This window comes from Marmota marmota, unplaced genomic scaffold (genome assembly GCF_001458135.2).
Source record: "Marmota marmota marmota unplaced genomic scaffold, marMar, whole genome shotgun sequence".
Taxonomy (NCBI): Eukaryota; Metazoa; Chordata; class Mammalia; order Rodentia; family Sciuridae; genus Marmota; species Marmota marmota.
The window spans coordinates 41,346,526-41,363,576 of NW_026000082.1; the positions used below are offsets into that span (position 1 = coordinate 41,346,526).

Sequence of the window (17,051 nt, forward strand, 5' to 3'; positions counted from 1 at the left end):
GATTGTTTCTAAATCACTCTCGCCTCGGGTCAAGGGAAGCAGGGCTCCTTGGAGAGGAGACGGAGCCTGGAACTGGGCAGGACGTCTGTCGTCCAGCATCTGCAGGGCAGAGGGTAGGGAGCAGGAGGACGGGGCATGTTCCAGGGCCTGCCACGGCTTGGGTGTGGTTTCTTGGAAGCTTGGTCCTCAAAATGGCAGCACGAGAGGTGGTGGGACTTTAAGACAGGAGCCTGGTGGAAGGGGATTAGGTCCTGGGGGCACTGCCCGGGACCCGAGTGACTTGGTTCCAGAAGTTACAGAAGAGCAGGCCGGGCCCTTCCCGGGTGCTCCAGGCTTCCTGTCTCACCCTGTGATCTCTTTCACACTGGCTCCTGCCACTGGGTGCCACCCACCATGAGGCCTTCCCCTGCCGAACAGATGCTGCACACGCCCTGACACCTGTGAGACTGTGAGCTAAATAAACCTCTTTTCTTTATAAGAGCCTGGCTTCAGGTATTTTGTTATAGTGACAGAAAATGGATGATACAAAGACACAGAAGAGGATGAAAGGGCTCCTAAAAGCAAGGAGAATGGATCAAATAGTTAGAGTATTAGAATTTAACCCCGAGTAGAAAGTCAGTGTCCCGAGTTCACACTGATACCCACGGAAGACTGAGTGAGTGGGTGAGGACAGCCTGACCTTCCATACAGAAGAACCCCAGATAACTTATGGAGACCCTCTCCCCTGACAACCAGGTGGAGCTGAATTCCCAGATCGGGCTGTGCCCAGTGATCTCCTTCTAGAGGAAAGAGACAGGACAGTCAGTGGACATCCGCGGTGATCAGCCTTGCTAGTGGCAGGGACCCTTGGCCTTTGCCTCTGTGGTCTTCTTCCCAAGCCCATCACCCCAGCTGGGAAACCCATCACCGGGGCACTCTGCCAGCACCCGGCCAGCTCCCGCAGCTGCCCAGGGGCACAGACTCTGGTTAAGGAGACGGTGTCCGTGTCGGTTTCTCAGTGGTGACAAGTGAATCACAGGAGTGGGACTTGTGCACAGCGGGGACAGGGGCGTGGTAGGGAGGACTCCCGACAACCGGGGAAGTTTTCTGTGCTTCAGCAAGTACCTAAAACGGAAAGACTGTGGAAGTGCAAAAGGAACGGAGCCCTCTGGAGGCTTCCCAGCCGGCTGGGAGTGAGGCTCCAGGCTCCCCTGGCTGCTCCACGCTGCAGAGGCTGGCCTCACCCACCCGGCACCTCTCAGGTCCCCCTGTCCCCCCCGGGACAGGACACAAGGGCTCTGCTCCGGTCCCGTCCCCCAGATTGCTCCTCCTCTTGCTCCTGCTCCCCACTCTCCTGGCCTCCCTCCCCACCCCCCCTCCTCCAGCCAAGTCCTCTCATCTTTCTCTTCCAGCTTAAATGCCACCTGTTAGGAGAAGCCACCCCGAGAACTATCTCAGATGTGTCTCTGCTGTCACTCTCCATCACAGCCTGACATTTATTTCCCGCACTGAATTTATGCCGATCTGTCACTATTTTATGTAGTTGTTCACCTGTTTATTCCTTGGAGCTCCTGGCTGCGTGTGCCCAGTGGCTCACACTGTCACCTTAGCGCCTCGCAGAGAGCGCCCATTTAATAAGCACCCGAGGAAGGGAGTGGGGCTGTGTCTGTTGAGTCTTGCAGCCTCCTGGAAGGGACGTACCCCGGGGTCCGCCGCGCTCTCCCACCCTGGTCCTGCTCGTCCTCTGTAGCTGCAGCGCCACGCTCTATAAATACCGTCCCTGTCCCCATGTCACACACCCTGGAAGAGACTATTATATGGAATTACAGCTACTCTGTCCCACGTCCCCGTAAATGCTTCTGAAGGCATAATTAGGACCCACGACACAGCGTCACCTGCGCTGTTCCCAAACTATATTTTTGTCAAAGCACCAAAAATAATTAACTTAGCAGGAGAATGGAGGAAAGATGCGGAGAACAGAGAGCCGTCCCCCCTTCATCTTGCCCAGGGGCGACCAAGAGGAAATATTGGGGACTTTGAGGAAGAAGCTCATCATCAGATTTTCTTGCTCAAAGCACACCACTGAGCTGGGTGCTGTGTAGTTTGTGGAACCTTCCAGAATGAATGAAACCATCTGTCTTTGTGCTTACGGCACATTCCCAACTATCTGTGCTGGCGGAGCAGAGGGTGCCCACACCCGTGGGAAGGTGGTTTTCCAGAGTTAAAGACAACACAAGGGGTGGGGCGGGTGGAGAGGGCAGGGGGAGCCGGGTTTAGTGGGTGCAGACCTTCCATTTGGGAAGACGGAAAAGCTCGGGGGACAGACAGTGGGCTGGTGGCCCCAGGAAGTGCAGGTACTGGGCGCCACCCAACTGCAAGCCTGCAAATGTTTAAGACGGTGAATTTTATACTGTGCACATTTTACCACCGTAAAAAGAGACTCGGTGATATGCCTTCTTTTTTTTTTAACTTACCACACAAAAGTAGTCACAATATTCCAAGAGGGGAAAAAGCATGTGGAGAGGAAGACCACAATTTTTTTTTTTATTTTTAAAATTGTGGGTAATGAGAATGTGGGAATGAAGAAGTCAAAACAGAACAGGGCACAGCCGGGCGGGAGTGGGCCCGCCGTCTCCTCGCGCTTCTCTGTGATTTTCCAATTACATCGTCTCCGGTGGGTGCTCATGGGTCTTTGTAATCAGATAAAACACAAGTAGACGTGCATTGCAGACGCATTTAGTGCCCCTGAATCGTACATTTTAATCGTACATTTTGTTGCAGTGGCCAATTTTGGGTTGTGTGTATTTCACAACAATTTTTTTTTTCCCCTGGCAGCCAGCTCTGAGACATCGCCTGGGCTTCCTTGAGCTGGTGAGACCCGGCTCTGCCTTCCCACTGCCCACCCACTGTGACTCAGGAAGTGACACAGTGTCCACAGACAAAGACGAAGCCTTAACTGCAGGCAGGTAAGGTCCCCTGAGTACTGGCTCCAGGAGGTGGTGGGTGCCTCATATTAGATTGTTTTGTTTTGTTTTTTAAAGAAATCACTCAACTTATTGTGATTCAAATTGAGGCCAGGGTTGTCTGTAAGGCAGGGACGCTGGGATGCCACCAGGTAAACGTGACTGTAGGAGAAATGCTCCAGCCAGGCAGAGCTGGCCTCTGTGTGTGCTTGTGTGTGCGTGTGTGCATGTGAGTGTGTGTGCGTATATGTGTATGCATGTATTCGCGCACGTGTGTGCGCGTGTGTGCGTGTGCCTGTGGTGTTTTCCTTCTATGGTGTGTTTGGTGCTTGTGGTGTTTGCTTATTGTCCTATCCGACCAGTGACATCAAAGCAACCTTGTAAAAGAGGTGTGTCATTCCTAAAGCAAAGGGGGCAGAAGGACACCATGTCCCTGAATGTCCCCTCTTGTCCCCCAAATCCTAAATGAGTGAAGGGACCCTTGAGAGCCCCCCAGGCCAGGATGACCAGCTGCACACTATCGCAGGGACACTGGCTTTCTCTCCGGGGAATGAGGGGCAGCCCGTGTGACCTGCAGCAAGTGGCTGTCTGCACATGAGCCTGGCACTGCCCCTTGGGGTGCTGTTCCTGCAAATCAAGCCGGCTAACGCCGATGGTGCCACTGCTTCGGAGGGAGCCTGGCATATTAACCCCTCTCTGGATGGCAAGAGGTGCAGACTGAGGGCACGGTGGAAAGGATCTGTGTCACTCACCAGCGGCCACCACTGGCCCAAAAACCAGGAGGAAGAAGCGCTGTGGTTGGGGGAGCAGGGTGGGCACCAGGGAGCTGCCAGCCTGGGGCCCCTGGACCGTCCCCATAAGGGTTTCTCAAATCAGCCTAATGACCTCTACGCTGTCGCTGGGCATTTTCTCTGGTCTCTGGGCAACCTTGCCCACCACCCTGGCACAACTAGACAGTGGAGCAGACAGATGGACGGCAGGGCAACCTACCAGATGCTGCTTGGAACCATTCAGGAGTTAGGGGACAGGGCTGGTGCCAGAGCAGGGCTGTCACTGGTGGTGGTGAAGAAGGCAAGAGGGAATTGCTTGGGGAAAGAGAGTGTACCTGTCTGTGGTCTTGTGCAGGGACAGGGAGCAGGTGGGCATTGGCAGGGATATCTGTTGAGACATTATCAAAGGTATTTTTGGGGGGTCCTAGGGATTGAACTGAGCCACATCCCTAAACCACTGAGCCATATCCCTAAACATTTTTATATATTTTTAAGAGAGAGAGAGAGAGAGATTTTTTTTATATCTATTTTTTAGTTTTCAGCGGACACAACATCTTTGTTTGTATGTGGTGCTGAGGATCGAACCCAGGCCACATGCATGCCAGGCGAGCACGCTACCGCTTGAGCCACATCCCCAGCCCAACATTTTTATATTTTATTTTGAGACAGGGTCTTCCTAAGTTGCTCAGGACCTCGCTAAGTTGCTAAGGCTGGCTTTGAACTTGCAAACCTCCTGCCTCAGCCTCCCAAGCCGCTGGGATTAGAGGTGTGCGCCACCGTGCCCAGCTTATCAAAGGGATTTTATCACACTGTTGAGCCAAGGACTCCTGAGGCTCGTCCTATTGGGAAGCCTGGGAACTGGTGCACAGCCAGAGCCTCAGGACCCTCTTACAGCTGGAAGGTGCTGGGAATTCAGACACCAGCCCCCTCCAGACCTCGGCTGAGCATCCTCCAGGGGGCGCCAAATCCCCAAGCCGTGCGGCTTTCCCGCGCATGGGCAGAGCGGCTTTCAGCAGCCGGGAGGCTCCTGGGCCGGGTGCAGGTGCCCGTGGTTGGCGCAGGGCAGGTGTGCTCAGCACTGGGCGGCTGCTCCGGAAGCTGCCACCCTGACATTGTGCACCACCATTGTGTGCTGGTGGCAGGCGGAGCTTGAGGGCAGGAAGGGGGGTGAACCGTCTCTGCTGCAGACAGGAAAGCAGCCCGGCTGGCCAGGGTGGCAGGGCCGGGGACAGCACCCAGCACCCGCCCGTCACCATATGCAAACAAGGTGCAGCTGTGCTGTGGCTTCCTCTGCGCCGCACAGCGCCGGGCACTGAAGACAGAGGTGCTCAAGACCATCACTGCCCCGTCCAGCTCAGGGGACAGCAGACTAGTGACAAAGACTGTGTGTCAGAAGTGAGGAGTCACGTGGACCACGCGAGGGGCACCCCGAGGAGGGAGGGACCCTGAAGGGACCTCCGAGAGGCCAGCTTTCAAGGCGCTGAGGGACGGTATTGACAGCTGGGACAGCTCTCCTCTGTGAGATGGGACGATGGCAGATTCGGAATCTCCATGCCAACTAAGTGTCATGCGCCACCATGACAAGGGCTGTTGCTTGTGGCGAGTGACCTCAGGATTTGGGGTCTCAGCCCTCACCTCCCAGGTCCAGACCCATGCCCGGATACTCCAGGGCACCCCAAAACCACCAGCAGGGCTTTTGGCCCCTGAAGACCAGGAGGGGCCTGGGCAGCCTGGAAGCCAGGCAGTCTCCTGGGTGACACTTGTCACCTTTATACTGTCTTTCAATAAACTGTCACGGAGCTCCTGCCCTCCGTCAGAGCCTCTACCTAACGGTGAGACACCAAGAGGAACTAGACCCAGAGGGCAGCAGAGCTCAGGCCTTCTTATGCGGGGCCTGCATGGCCTGGGACATTCCAGGGCTGGGGGAGAGGAAGCAGACCCCGCCCCTGTCCTTGTCCTCGGCTGGTCCTTGGAGCTGCTGCATCTCCCCTGACGCTGTGGTGCCTCCCTGGAGCCCGGCGGGCTGCATCGCTCACCCACTGTGCAACCTCGGGCAGGTTACTTCAACTCTCTGTGCCCGAGCTTCCTCGTCTGTGAAACAGTCGTGTCCACGTGGGCTTGTTCTAAGAATTAAGTGAATTTCTACACGTAGAGTCTGCGACAGCGCCTGCCAGTCGGTAGACACCAGAGACTATTTTTTAAGGAGTTGATCTGTTGATCTTTGTAAGATCCTCTGAGCTGGCTCAGGGCTGTCCCCTGTGCATGATGGCTCCTGTGTCCTGGGGAAGTGCCAGCCCTTCTGGGAGGGATGAGGCTGAATGGCAAGCCCCAGGGCCAGGCTCTGGTCCTGGACAGAACACAGCAGGACACACGGCTGACCGAGGAACCCAGGAGTCGGGTTGGCCTCGTAACCCTGGGAAAACGGCTCCACTTTCTTGAACTCCAGTGTCTGCCAACTACAAAATGGTGGCACTCTGCTACCTCACAGGACTGTGGTGCCACGTACCCATGGCTGGGCTGGGAGTCAGCCCCAGGTTTTGTGGTCTAAAGCCACAGCCCTCTGTTCCTGTCACGCACCTGTGCGCTGGCCCTTGGGTTGGGCTTGGACAGGGGGTTTTCCTGACGATCACGGTCGTGTCGGAGCCAGCAGAGCCACACCTCTGAGTCTTCCCACAAGGCCAGCATTTATTGAATAACAACCAATGCACACGAACATCCATTTTATTGGCTCTAATTCACCGAGTACCCGTGGTTCACTTGGTAGCCGTGAGCCGAGCCGTCTAAGGGCTTGTATTCTAATCTCGTGTCAATCACTGACCGAGCATTCGAGTCACGCATCACCATGACACGTAGGCGGTGGAGTAGCTGATAAAGGGTGACCACAGCCCACAGGGTTAGAGGCAGAACTGAAAGCAAAGGCCAAGGGCTGATGCAGGTGAAAGAGGGCCCCTACGGGCGGTCAGAGTGGGCCTCTGTTCACCAGGTGGCCCGACAAGATGCAGGTCGGCGTGTGCTGCTGTACCATGGTGGTAGGTGTCCTCTCGGGGGCCTCGGGTGAGGGAGCGACGTGGCTCAGCGTCTGGTGTGTCTGATAAACCCTAGGGCCTGTTTTCCCCTGATACGTTCATGCATCTGTGTGCCTCTGATTTAATTCAATAAATTCACAGGTGGCCATTTTATTAGCATGATTTATTTATCAGTCTGTGCTGTGATCGTGCCGTGCACCCGGGGGTGATTCTTTTCCATGAGTCCTGTGCACCCGACATCTGGTGGCTGTCTACTTGCCCGGACGAGTCACCACGCGTCCTGCCTGAGCCCTTGTGCTCAAGATGGAGAAGCTGAGGACCCAGGGCTGCCTGATCACACGGAGTGACCCAGGGCTCAGCACAGCCTGAAAGCCACTGCCCTGGACAATGTGGAGTAACTCAGAGCAGGGCCCAGCCTGCTGTCCCCAGCTGGGTTCCTGGGGCAGCTGTGATCAGCAGGTGCTGGGTGCCTGCTCGCTGGTCAGGAGTTTGGCTGGCTATTGACTGGGCTAACTGGGCCACGTGTCTGTCATGGTCCAGAGACTCGTCTGGGCTTGTTCCCAGGGGACAGTGTCTAGGAGTCCCAGGAGAGCAAACTTTGTGCTCAAGAGATTTCCAAGCCTCTGGGATCTTCCCGCGTGTAACTTGATGGCCGAATCAAGTCCCGTGACCAGATTTCAGGAGTGGACACACGGATGCGAAGGGGAGACTTTGACCTGCTCTGCAATCAACCTTTTGTTTTGAGGAGAAAAGAAAACAATAGAATCCAGGTGTGGTGGCACCTGCCTCTAGCCCCAGCTGCTCAGGAGGCTGAGGCAGGAGGATCTCCTGAGCCCAGGAGTCTGGGGCCAAGCTGCGCAACATAGCCAGACCCCATCTCTTAATGAATAATACAATAAAATCAGTTTGAAAAAAATGGGACGATAGAAAAGCCTATTAGCTTTGAATGTTCGATAAATGTATTGATGATGATGATGATATTTCTCCCAGTTTTTTAGTAATAAAAAGGCAAGTGTCATGTTACTAATAATCATTTAAATAAACACAGTCCCTTTGAACTTGTGTGGGTCCTGCGTGTGTCTCTCCTCCATGCCGTGAGCGGAGCCTCACCAGCCAGGGCCGGGGTGACACAGCAGGTCTCTGAGCCGGATGCTGGGGACACTGTTGTTATTCTGGGTGTGAAATCCATGTCTCCGCCTCCTCCTCCTCCTCGAACACAAAGGGCCCCTGGGACTGATCAGCTTTTTCGTTTTGGTTCTATTTTGACCTGCATCCCGTTGACAACCCTCGCTGGGAGCTGTTGCAGAGTCCCCTTGGGGTGCCTTTCTTCTGCTCCCCGGTCCCTGAAGGCACCCCTTCCCTCCCGGTCCATCTCCCTCCTGCCTCCGCAGCCTCGCACCTGCCTGGGGCCGCTGCCAGTGGAGCCACAGCTTCAGGGGACTCTGAGGGGGACCGGGGCCACCCTTCTAGGGGAAGATAACAAAGGTGGGGTGCTGGGTGCCCTGTCTGTCTGCCAGACGCTCCCAGCCCCCCAGAGCCCGGCACCTTCTCAAGGTTTCCCAAGGGGCTGAGCCTTCAGAAGCCCCTCAGCGCTGGGTCCCGCCCCGGGAAACGTTCCGCGCTTTGAGCTCGGAGAGGCCCAGCCCAGCAGGTCGGCCCCGGGAGCTAGCCACCCGGGAGAGGGCGCAGGCCTCATGGCTTTGAACCTGGATGGTCGGAAATATGAGCAGCTTCCATCCTGAGCAACCCCCGACCTCCTCAGACAAGAGGGGCTTGATTCTCAGCCTCCTGTGAGGCCAGGGCCTCGAGAGAGAGGCAAGAGGACCCTCTCCCCAGCTGGCGCGGGGCAGCCACCCGTTGTTGTGGGGAGACTGACCCTGAGCTGACTGTTCCTTTACCTGGTAGTTCTGGAAGCATCTCTTTGAGGGACAGATCCACGTGACAGATGTAAGTGTTGAGGACCAGGGAAATTAAGAACGTCTCCTTGGAGTTCAGAGTTCAGAAATGGAAGGTGATCGATCGGTGTTGGCGGAGAGCGGGTTGGGGACAGTCCAGGAGGTGGGCTAACCCTAAGTCCTTGGATACAAAGCCTCGGGAGAGGGCCGTGGAGAAAGGGGACCCCGCGGAGTGGGAGAGACACTTTCAAAGAAACCGAAGGTTTGGGGATTTCGCCACTGAGGGAAACTCCCTTCAGGTCCTTGAGCCTCAGGTCCCACCTGTAAAGGGCTTCCTGTGGGCCTTAGTGAAGTGACCACAGCAGCTGGCCAGCCCCAGGCCCAGGAGGGTGGCTGTAGCAGGGGTGGTGCCCGGTCCCACTGGGCCAGGAAGGAACCTGGCCAGGCTCCTGCGGCCAGCCGTGGCCTTCCACCTGGGCACTTCCAGGGGCAGCTCTGTCCAACAGCCAGAGAGGGGTCCGGCCCTGGCCACAGGCCAGTGCTACAGCTTCTAGGTGCTTCCATCGCTCGGCTGTTCCAGGCAGGACCTGGACTGGGCTTTCTTGTACATATTGATGGAGGCCCCAGAGGGAAGGAGAAAACAAAGGATGTTTTATTTATGATGGAAAAAAAAATCAACAGGGAAAAAAAATCCACAGGCCCAACAGGAGGGGGATGTTTAAATAAACCGCGACGCATTCACTCCATGGAATAGCGGGCAACCAGTGAAATGGTGTTTACTGAGGTTTGTAATAACAGGGGGAAATGCTTCTTCTGAAACGCTCCATGAGAAAGGAAGCCCCCGGATTGTACACTCAGCATAATCGCTCCGCAGCAAAGCCCAAGCCAAACAAAACCCTCGCGGAAGAAAAGGGCCTGAGGGACGCGCCACAGTAGGGGACGCTTTGGTTGGCAAAATCAGGGAGGTTTTTTATATATGTATACTTTCCTCTATTTTCCACTTTTTTTTTCCGTAATGGGTATGGCTGGCTTAAAGGGGAAGGCACCCCAAATCTTATTATTTTCTTTTCCTAAAAAAGAAAGAAAGCTCTTACTGGAAAAGCAAGACAGATGACCCGTGGCAGCCAGGTGACACAGAGGCCACCCGAGGCTATGGGCACAAGGTCAACAGGCCCCGGATATTAAGCAAGTTCAGGTACAAATCCTGGAGTCTGAGCCAGGAGGAGGCCTCAGCAGGCTGACAGCTGGCACCTGGGTGTGGCATCTGTGACAAAGCCGCAGTCCTGCCGCTGGCTCCCCGGATGTGGGGACTCTGTTTCTCTCCTTGTTTCTGAGCCGGGATCTGCTGTATGAAGTCGGTGTCCTGAATTCTTTCCTCTGACCCAACAGCTGACCCACAATGGCTGGGCACCTGCTTCTCCTCTGCACTAAGGGGACACTCGTGTGGAAGTGGCCCTGTCCTCCCCAGCTGGTGTGGCAGAGCCCTGCTAGTGGCCCAGCTGGCCTTCCCATCCCGGGTCCCAGCGTCTCCCGGATTTCCATTCAGAACCCTGCTCAGATGCCACCTCAGAAGGAGCCTGATCACCCCATTTAAAACAGTGACCCCGTCCCCTGACACTGGCCCCTGGCCCTGCCCTATTTTCCCCCCGACACCTGCGCAGCTCGGCTGCTCTCTGCTGGTTTCTGCGATTTCTTTGTCCGATCACCTGTTTTTCTCCACTAGCAGGTGAGCCCCCGGGGGCAGGAACCGGTCCTAGAACTGCGCCTGGCCCGTGGTCAGTGTTCATTTCCCAGTGAACGGACGAGTCCCGGGGGGTCATGGCCCCAGGTGGTCATTCAAGGCTCCCTGGTCTTCCTTCCTCTGCCGCGATCCCCTGACCACTTCTGTCCCTGAACCCAACTCCAGACCAGCCCGCCAGCTGGGACACTACACTGAGACAGCTCTGAGGCCATCGTAAGGGCTCTTTGGGAAACGATGAGGTGGCTGATTAGCGAGATCTGCTGGGGACCACGTCCTGCCTGTCACCTGGGCCCTGCCCATCTCAGCGCTCCCCACTATGAAGACAGAGTTGCTGTCTTCTTCTGGGACCGCTCCCTGGTCCCTGCCGTAGGTGTGCATCCCACCCCCTGGGTTTGCCCAGCGGGGTCCTGGCTCCTCCTGGGCCTGCAGCCCCTCCGGGACTTCACGCAGCCCGCTGTGTCTGACTCTCCGCCGGCTCCTCGCCAGAGGCCCGCCTTGGCCTGGGTGGGCTCCACTGCCCCCTCCCACGCAGGGTCCATCCCCAAGCACACCCTCCCAGCCTGTTATCGCGGGCCAGTCAGGGCCTCCCTTGAGGCTTGTCACTGAAGCCACCTTCCCACCCGCCGAGCCCAGGGAGGGTCAAGTACGAACACAGCCTTGTCTTGTGGGTCCAGCCACGGTACAGACTGCCTCACCTGCCCAGGCCTCAGCTAGGGAGGGCGGCCCCTTGTGTCCAGCAGGACCTCCCTCACCTCCACCCCAACCTCCTCCTCATTCTTTGATCCAATTCTGCATCTTCCAGAAAGACCCCCAGCTCTGCCCCAGCTGCTGCCACAGACGCAAGCTCCGGCCAGGACCCCTCGGGATTGGGGAAGGACTCTGCAGACACTGAGGTCCAAGCCGTCCCCTGTCCTCCCCCCGTCAGGCCCTGCCCTGGCTCCTCCCAGCTCCCTGGCTACTGACAGTGACCGAGAGCATCGCTGCTCCCCCATACAAGCCTATGCCACCCTCAGAGACAGAACTAGGCTGTGGTGACAGAATGGACCTGTCCCTCTCCCTTTCTGGAAGCCCAGGTTCCTTCCCAGGGACCCGTCTCCTCCCTTCCCGGACTCATGGAAGGACAGGAAAGGAGGCCCCGTCTCTGGAGGCTCCACGGAACCCTGTGTGCCTCAGTGTCTTCACTGTCCCCTCCCATCTGACGAGGCCGAGGTGACCGCAAGGCACAGACTGGGCAGATCATGCACCATTGCTCACGTCCCTGCGGTGCTGACCGGTAACGGCTACCCCAGCGTCCAGGCAGGAGGGCCGGGCCCTGGGAAGGACTTGGAGACCTGGGCAATGAGCTCCGTGGGCAGGGGGCCGTGGGCCTGAGCAGGGGCCCAGGAGGAAGGCGGCTCCGATCCAGTCACCTCTGTTCCTCCCTCTCAGGACCCCGCCCTGCTCCTGGCAGACCCCTGCAAGACGGTGGCTCTTCAAAACGGACGCTTCTCTTCCTCCCGATCCACAGAATTCCAGGGAACAAGAAGTCAAGTGGACTTTGGGAAATTCACGGTGAGCAAAGGTCCTCGGGTCCCCAGCTGCAGCTACCTGAGCCCCGGGGCCGGCTTCCTCCCTGGTCCTGTCCAAACCAGCTCCCTCCGTCCTTCCCACCCACAAAGGTGGGACCCAGGGACCAACACTCAGGGAGGGGAACTTCCCAAATGTCAGCCATCCCCAGAGGGACCAGCTCGAGAGGCTCTTGGGGTCACAGGCTCCCGGAACTGCGGTTGTGATAAGGTTGTGCCCCTGAGCTTTGGTGGGGGCCCCCCCGAGGATTCAGATTTGAATCAAAGTGCTGTCATCCAGACAGACATGGCTGCCTCTGGCCTCAGAACCGGCTGTCGTTTATCCACAGCCAGGGTAGGAGACGGGGTTAGATTTCCCCTCCATGGTCAAATCCCAGGGTCCCCCAGACATGGCCCCAGAGGATGGGTGGGGTGGGCTCCGCTCCCCGTTTTGCAGGAAGAGCCCAGTCCAGGGCTGCTAGACCCTGGTCTGAGGCATACCAGGGACGGGCAAGGCCAGGACGGTGGGCAGGAGGGTGCCCCGTGGGGACGGGAAGCCCTGCAGTTCCTTGGGCACAAACCTGGGTGAGATGTGGTCGGCCAGGAAGCAGAGCATGCGCTGGCGCCCCACGCAGTAGATGCGGCCGTCCACCGCGGCGCACTGGAAGGCGTCCGGGTAGGGCGTCCGGTAGGAGGCGCACTCGTACCAGAGCCGGGTGCTGGCGCTGCAGCGGTACACGCCGATGCCCAGGCTGCGGTTGAGGTCGAAGCGATACAGGAAGCCACTGACCGCCACCATCTCGGCTGTGCGGTCCTTGCCGCCCCCCGTGGGGCCGGACCACCAGCGCTGCTCCCGGGCCGAGAAGCGGAGCAGCAGGTAGCGCAGGGTGCCACCCGTGACAAAGATCTCATCGCCACACACGGTGGCCGTGTGCGCCAGGGCGAACGTGTCATTGGGGAGCGGAGGGGCGAAGGCCCAGCGGTCCAGGCGGGGGTCATAACACTCCACGGTGTTCAGACACTCGCCCCCGATGGCGTACAAGTGCCCGTCCAGGGCCACCAGGCGGCAGTGCGGCCGGGCCTGGCTCAGGGGACACACCTCACTCCAGATCCCCGTCAGCGGGTTGTAGCAGAAGACGCGATTGGAGGGCTGGCGCCCAGATCCCTGGCAGCCGGACACCACAAAGAGGTAATTGAAGAGAGTGCAGGTGGCGCATCCCCAGGACACGGCCTCGGGGGGCAGCTGAGCCAGGGGGTGCCAGGTGTCTCGGGCATCGTCATAGCCACAGAGGCGGCCACAGCCTTCCTGCGGGCACATGTCGGCCACCACCAGACACTTGTGGCCCTGGAGCCGCTGCTGGAGGATCAGTTCCCGCTCGGCCCCGCTCAGGCGCCCGTAGATGTCGGGGCTGCGGAGCACCTGGAGGTAGTTGTCGCTCATCACCCTGTAGGCTGCCTCCTTCAGGGCCTCCAGCTGCTGCCTCTTGGCCCAGGCCAGCACCTCGCAGCAGTTGCCCAGATCCAGGCAGATGTCCGGGGCCGTGGCGGGGCCCAGCGGCACCTGGAAGAAGTTGGTCCCGGCCACAAGCTGCANAGGCTCTCCTTCCTGCCGAAGCCTTGTGCAGAGGGGGACGGCACAGGCTGGGGAGAGGCCGCCATCTTAGCGCCTCCCTCTGTGTCGCCAGTCTCGCCTCCGGACACGGTTCCTGTTCCCAGGGGCCCTGGCACCGGCTCAGGGGACAGAGCCTGAGGCAGACCTGGCGCCCTGGGGGCCAGCCTGGAGACGGCCTGGGAGGTGGCCTCGACGTAGTAGTCGTACACCTTGCCCCTCAGCCGGGGGCCCGGCCCCTCCGCCTTCCCGATGAGGTTCTCCTCCACTCGCACCCGGGCGCTGGACGAGAACGTGTAGGCCGCGTGGCCGGCGCCCTCCGGCTGCTGCAAGGCCAGGCCCAGGTCTGAGGTGGCCTGGAGGGCCCCAGTCTCTTCCCTGCTGACCCCTGTGCTGGGGGGCAAGGCCTGGCTCTGGCTCATGTCACCGCTGCCTTCTCGGGCAGATGTCCAGCAGGGAGGGGGGTCCAGCTTCCCGGACCCCGGGTGTGCAGGGGTCCCACCATCCGGCCGCGGAGCTGGCTCACCACCCACGCAGTCACCGTCCACTGCCACAGCAAGTCCAGTTACAGAGCTTTTGGCTTCACTGCCTACACGGGGGCGGCGGGGAGGGCCAGGCTTACCGCCAGCAGCTGTTCCGGCTTCCTGGCCGCAGCCGGGAGCGGGCACCAACTCCAAGTCCGGGCGCTGCCCGCCCGGCTCCTCTCCAGAACCCTTCCTGGGTGCCTGGCCGTCTCTGGAAGTGGCTCCGGTGGCCAGGACACAGGGGCCTCCTGGATCCTCCCAGCTACAGCCCAGTGGCGTGCCAGCCTCCTTGCTGGCCCTCCGGCGCTTTCGCAGGGACCCTGGAGCAGCCCCCTGTGCGGCAGGCTGCCCCGAGCCCTCTGCTTCCTCCCGGGCTTTGGTCCTGGCCCCCGCACTCCCCTGGGGGGCCGGGGCCGGTCTGGACTTGTACAGCCTGTAGGCTGCGGTCACCAGGAGCAGCGCGGCCGCGGACAGCACCACCTTGCCGGCCAGCTGCATGTCCAAATGCCAGTCCTGGGCCTCGGCCCCTCTGGGGAGCATGCTTCTCAGGCAGACCTGGGGCAGAGGAATGTCAGGAATCCGATTGATGATTGCCCAATAGGGACGGTTCTGGGTCCCGCTGAGCCGAGTGGGAGGGAGCCCTGGGCTGGCCCTGGCTGGCCAGCTGAGAGTTGGAGCAAAGTTGACTTTGAGCTGGCAGAGTGGCCACCGGGGCCAGGGATGGCCGATCTCAGCGACTGGCCTCCTTAGATGCTTCCTGGGGGTGGTGTCGGGAGGGGTGGTCTGCCCAGGAGCTGAGTTGAGGTCAGCCACCTAAGGCGGCTCTGCGGCCAGCAGCTGGGGATGCCAGCAGTGCCCAGTGGGTACGTGAAGAGGGAGGACGCTCTGAACCAGTCACCCGATGCCAGGAAACGCACAGGGTTGGCTGGTGTGTGTGTGTGTGTGTGTGTTTTGTTTTCTCGTTTGCAAATCCGCGGCACAGGAAGGTCTGGGTGTGGTGAGGCTGTGGCAGGTGCAGCCACAGCAGGCCTGGCATTGGTTGGCTCCTGTCCCCATAGTGTGGTCAGCATTCACCTGGTCAAGTGGGGGACACGGCAGGGGAGGCTGGACCCAGGGCCTGCAGCCAAGCCACTTGACCCAGCTCTCGACCACCTCTGCCCTCCTTCCCCGCCTGCCCAGTTTAAGATAAACCAGCCTTGCCAAGAAGCAGCACATCCCACCAGTGCCCCGAGAGGAGAGTTAGAGTGGGGCCACCCTCTCCTCCAACTTCCATGGCGAGAGTCTGAAACAGACTGGCACCCCCAACGCCTGCTCAGTCCCCTGTCACTAACACTGTGGACCCTGGATCCAAACTGCCTGGCTCTGCCACTTACCAGCTGTGTGACTACTGACAAGTGACTTTGCCTCTCTGTGTCTCCATTTTCCTATCTGAAAAATGACAAGAGGGGGTGACAGTCATTGAAAGCCCAGTAAATATCATCTGTTCAGGTCTCCCTCCTCTTGCTCCTTATCCTGCGACACCGGCTGCCACCCCCAAGCAGAACTCACTCTGCTCTTACTCTGAGCAAGGTCCTTGAAGGGTCTCCGAACACCAGTGCAGGGGGTCTCCGACTCACAGTCTACAGAACCTGGGCAGGTGGCATCAACAAGCTAGGACTCCCCCCACCAGCCCAGGGTGCCAGGCCACCGTGCCCCGCCCAGCCCGCCACTCCTGGTTTGGAAAAGCTGAGAGTTGAGGGGGTGACGGGTTCACTCTTTTTTGACTGTTGTCATCTGATTGAAAAATGAAAATGGAAGCCCGGCTGTGGCCAGGGAGAGACCAGGAGGAATTTGGCTGAGGCTCTGGCCCTGGGGAAACCCTAATTCCTTGGTGGATGTTTACCGCCTCCTGCCAGGCCGCGGGCCACCCCTGGGTTCACCTCCTGCGCGCGGCCAGCAGGCTGCCTTTGACCTCTGGGCTGGCGGACACCCTCCCGCTCCGGATCAGGCCAGGGCGGCCGAGACGGTGTCTCCTGGGGCTTCCTCCCAAATCGGTCTTCACCTCATGGAGTCTCCTGTTCCAGGTTCTGTTCGACCTTGACCCCTGCCATCACCAAGTGCACTGGGGCACAGTGTCTGTCCTTCTCCTGCTCGCGGCCTCTTTGGGGAGACACTGTGTCCTTGTTTCTGGGCAGCAGAAGTGGATCTCTGTGTCACGTCAACTTGCTTGTGAGTGGGGACCTCAATCCCTGTTTGCAGACTCCACAGTTTTACAGACCTAAATTCATCCGACCGGTGCCACTTCTCCCAAAGCCCCTTGGTGACCGGCAAGAGGAGACTCCCAGGATCCCTTTCTTTCCATCATGGGTGACAGAATTGTAATTGTCACTGGGATGGGCACAGGTATCCCCGAGGGAGCTACTTAGAAATGCAGATTTCCAAGCTTTGTCCACAGATGTTTGGGCTCAGCGGATTTGGGGTGGTCCTGGGGAACCTCGATGTTAACCATGGCCTTAGTGGATCTCCGTGGCCCAGGAGGGAGACCAAGTCGGCCTTTCCGCAGTGCTGAGGGCCGAGCGGGGTGTGTCTCTGCGCCCCACCCCATTGAGGTGAGCAACCGCACCCAGATCCGCACCCAGCACGGGAAGGGAGTCCTGGGGCCCTGCCCACCTTAGGCCACCTCCCCACCAGGTAAGCCTTCATCTTCCAGGGGAGGTTCGGAGGCCCGGGGGACTCGGCGTCTCTCTTGCCGGTGGAGAGCAGAGAGACTTGGTCTCTGACCCCCCGGCCGAACAGCCCATCGCCCGCCGCCTCCTCCTCGGGGAAGGGAAGGAAGAGACCTGAGGGCCACAAACATGGCCTGTCCAGGGCCAGGGGTAGCTCAGCGGTGGAGCTCGTGCCACCGAGCCCCCAGCCCTGGGCTCAACTCCTGGCACCAACAAAAAGAGAGATGAATTTTGTCCAGTGACGAGAGACGATTTTCAGGGTTGCTGAGGGACCCCAGTGCGGGGGAGTGTTCCA

The 17,051-nt window shown here is 59.0% G+C and overlaps 1 protein-coding gene across 1 annotated transcript; it reads right to left on the reverse strand.

Annotated features, from left to right (window-relative positions):
- Positions 1-9,263: 9,263 nt before the first annotated feature.
- On the reverse strand, positions 9,264-14,823 carry Klhdc7a (kelch domain containing 7A). The gene is given in 2 exon segments (XM_015485637.2): positions 9,264-13,511; positions 13,514-14,823. Coding segments are annotated over 2 exon segments (2,193 nt in total). The 5' UTR covers positions 14,592-14,823; the 3' UTR covers positions 9,264-12,396.
- Positions 14,824-17,051: the final 2,228 nt, after the last annotated feature.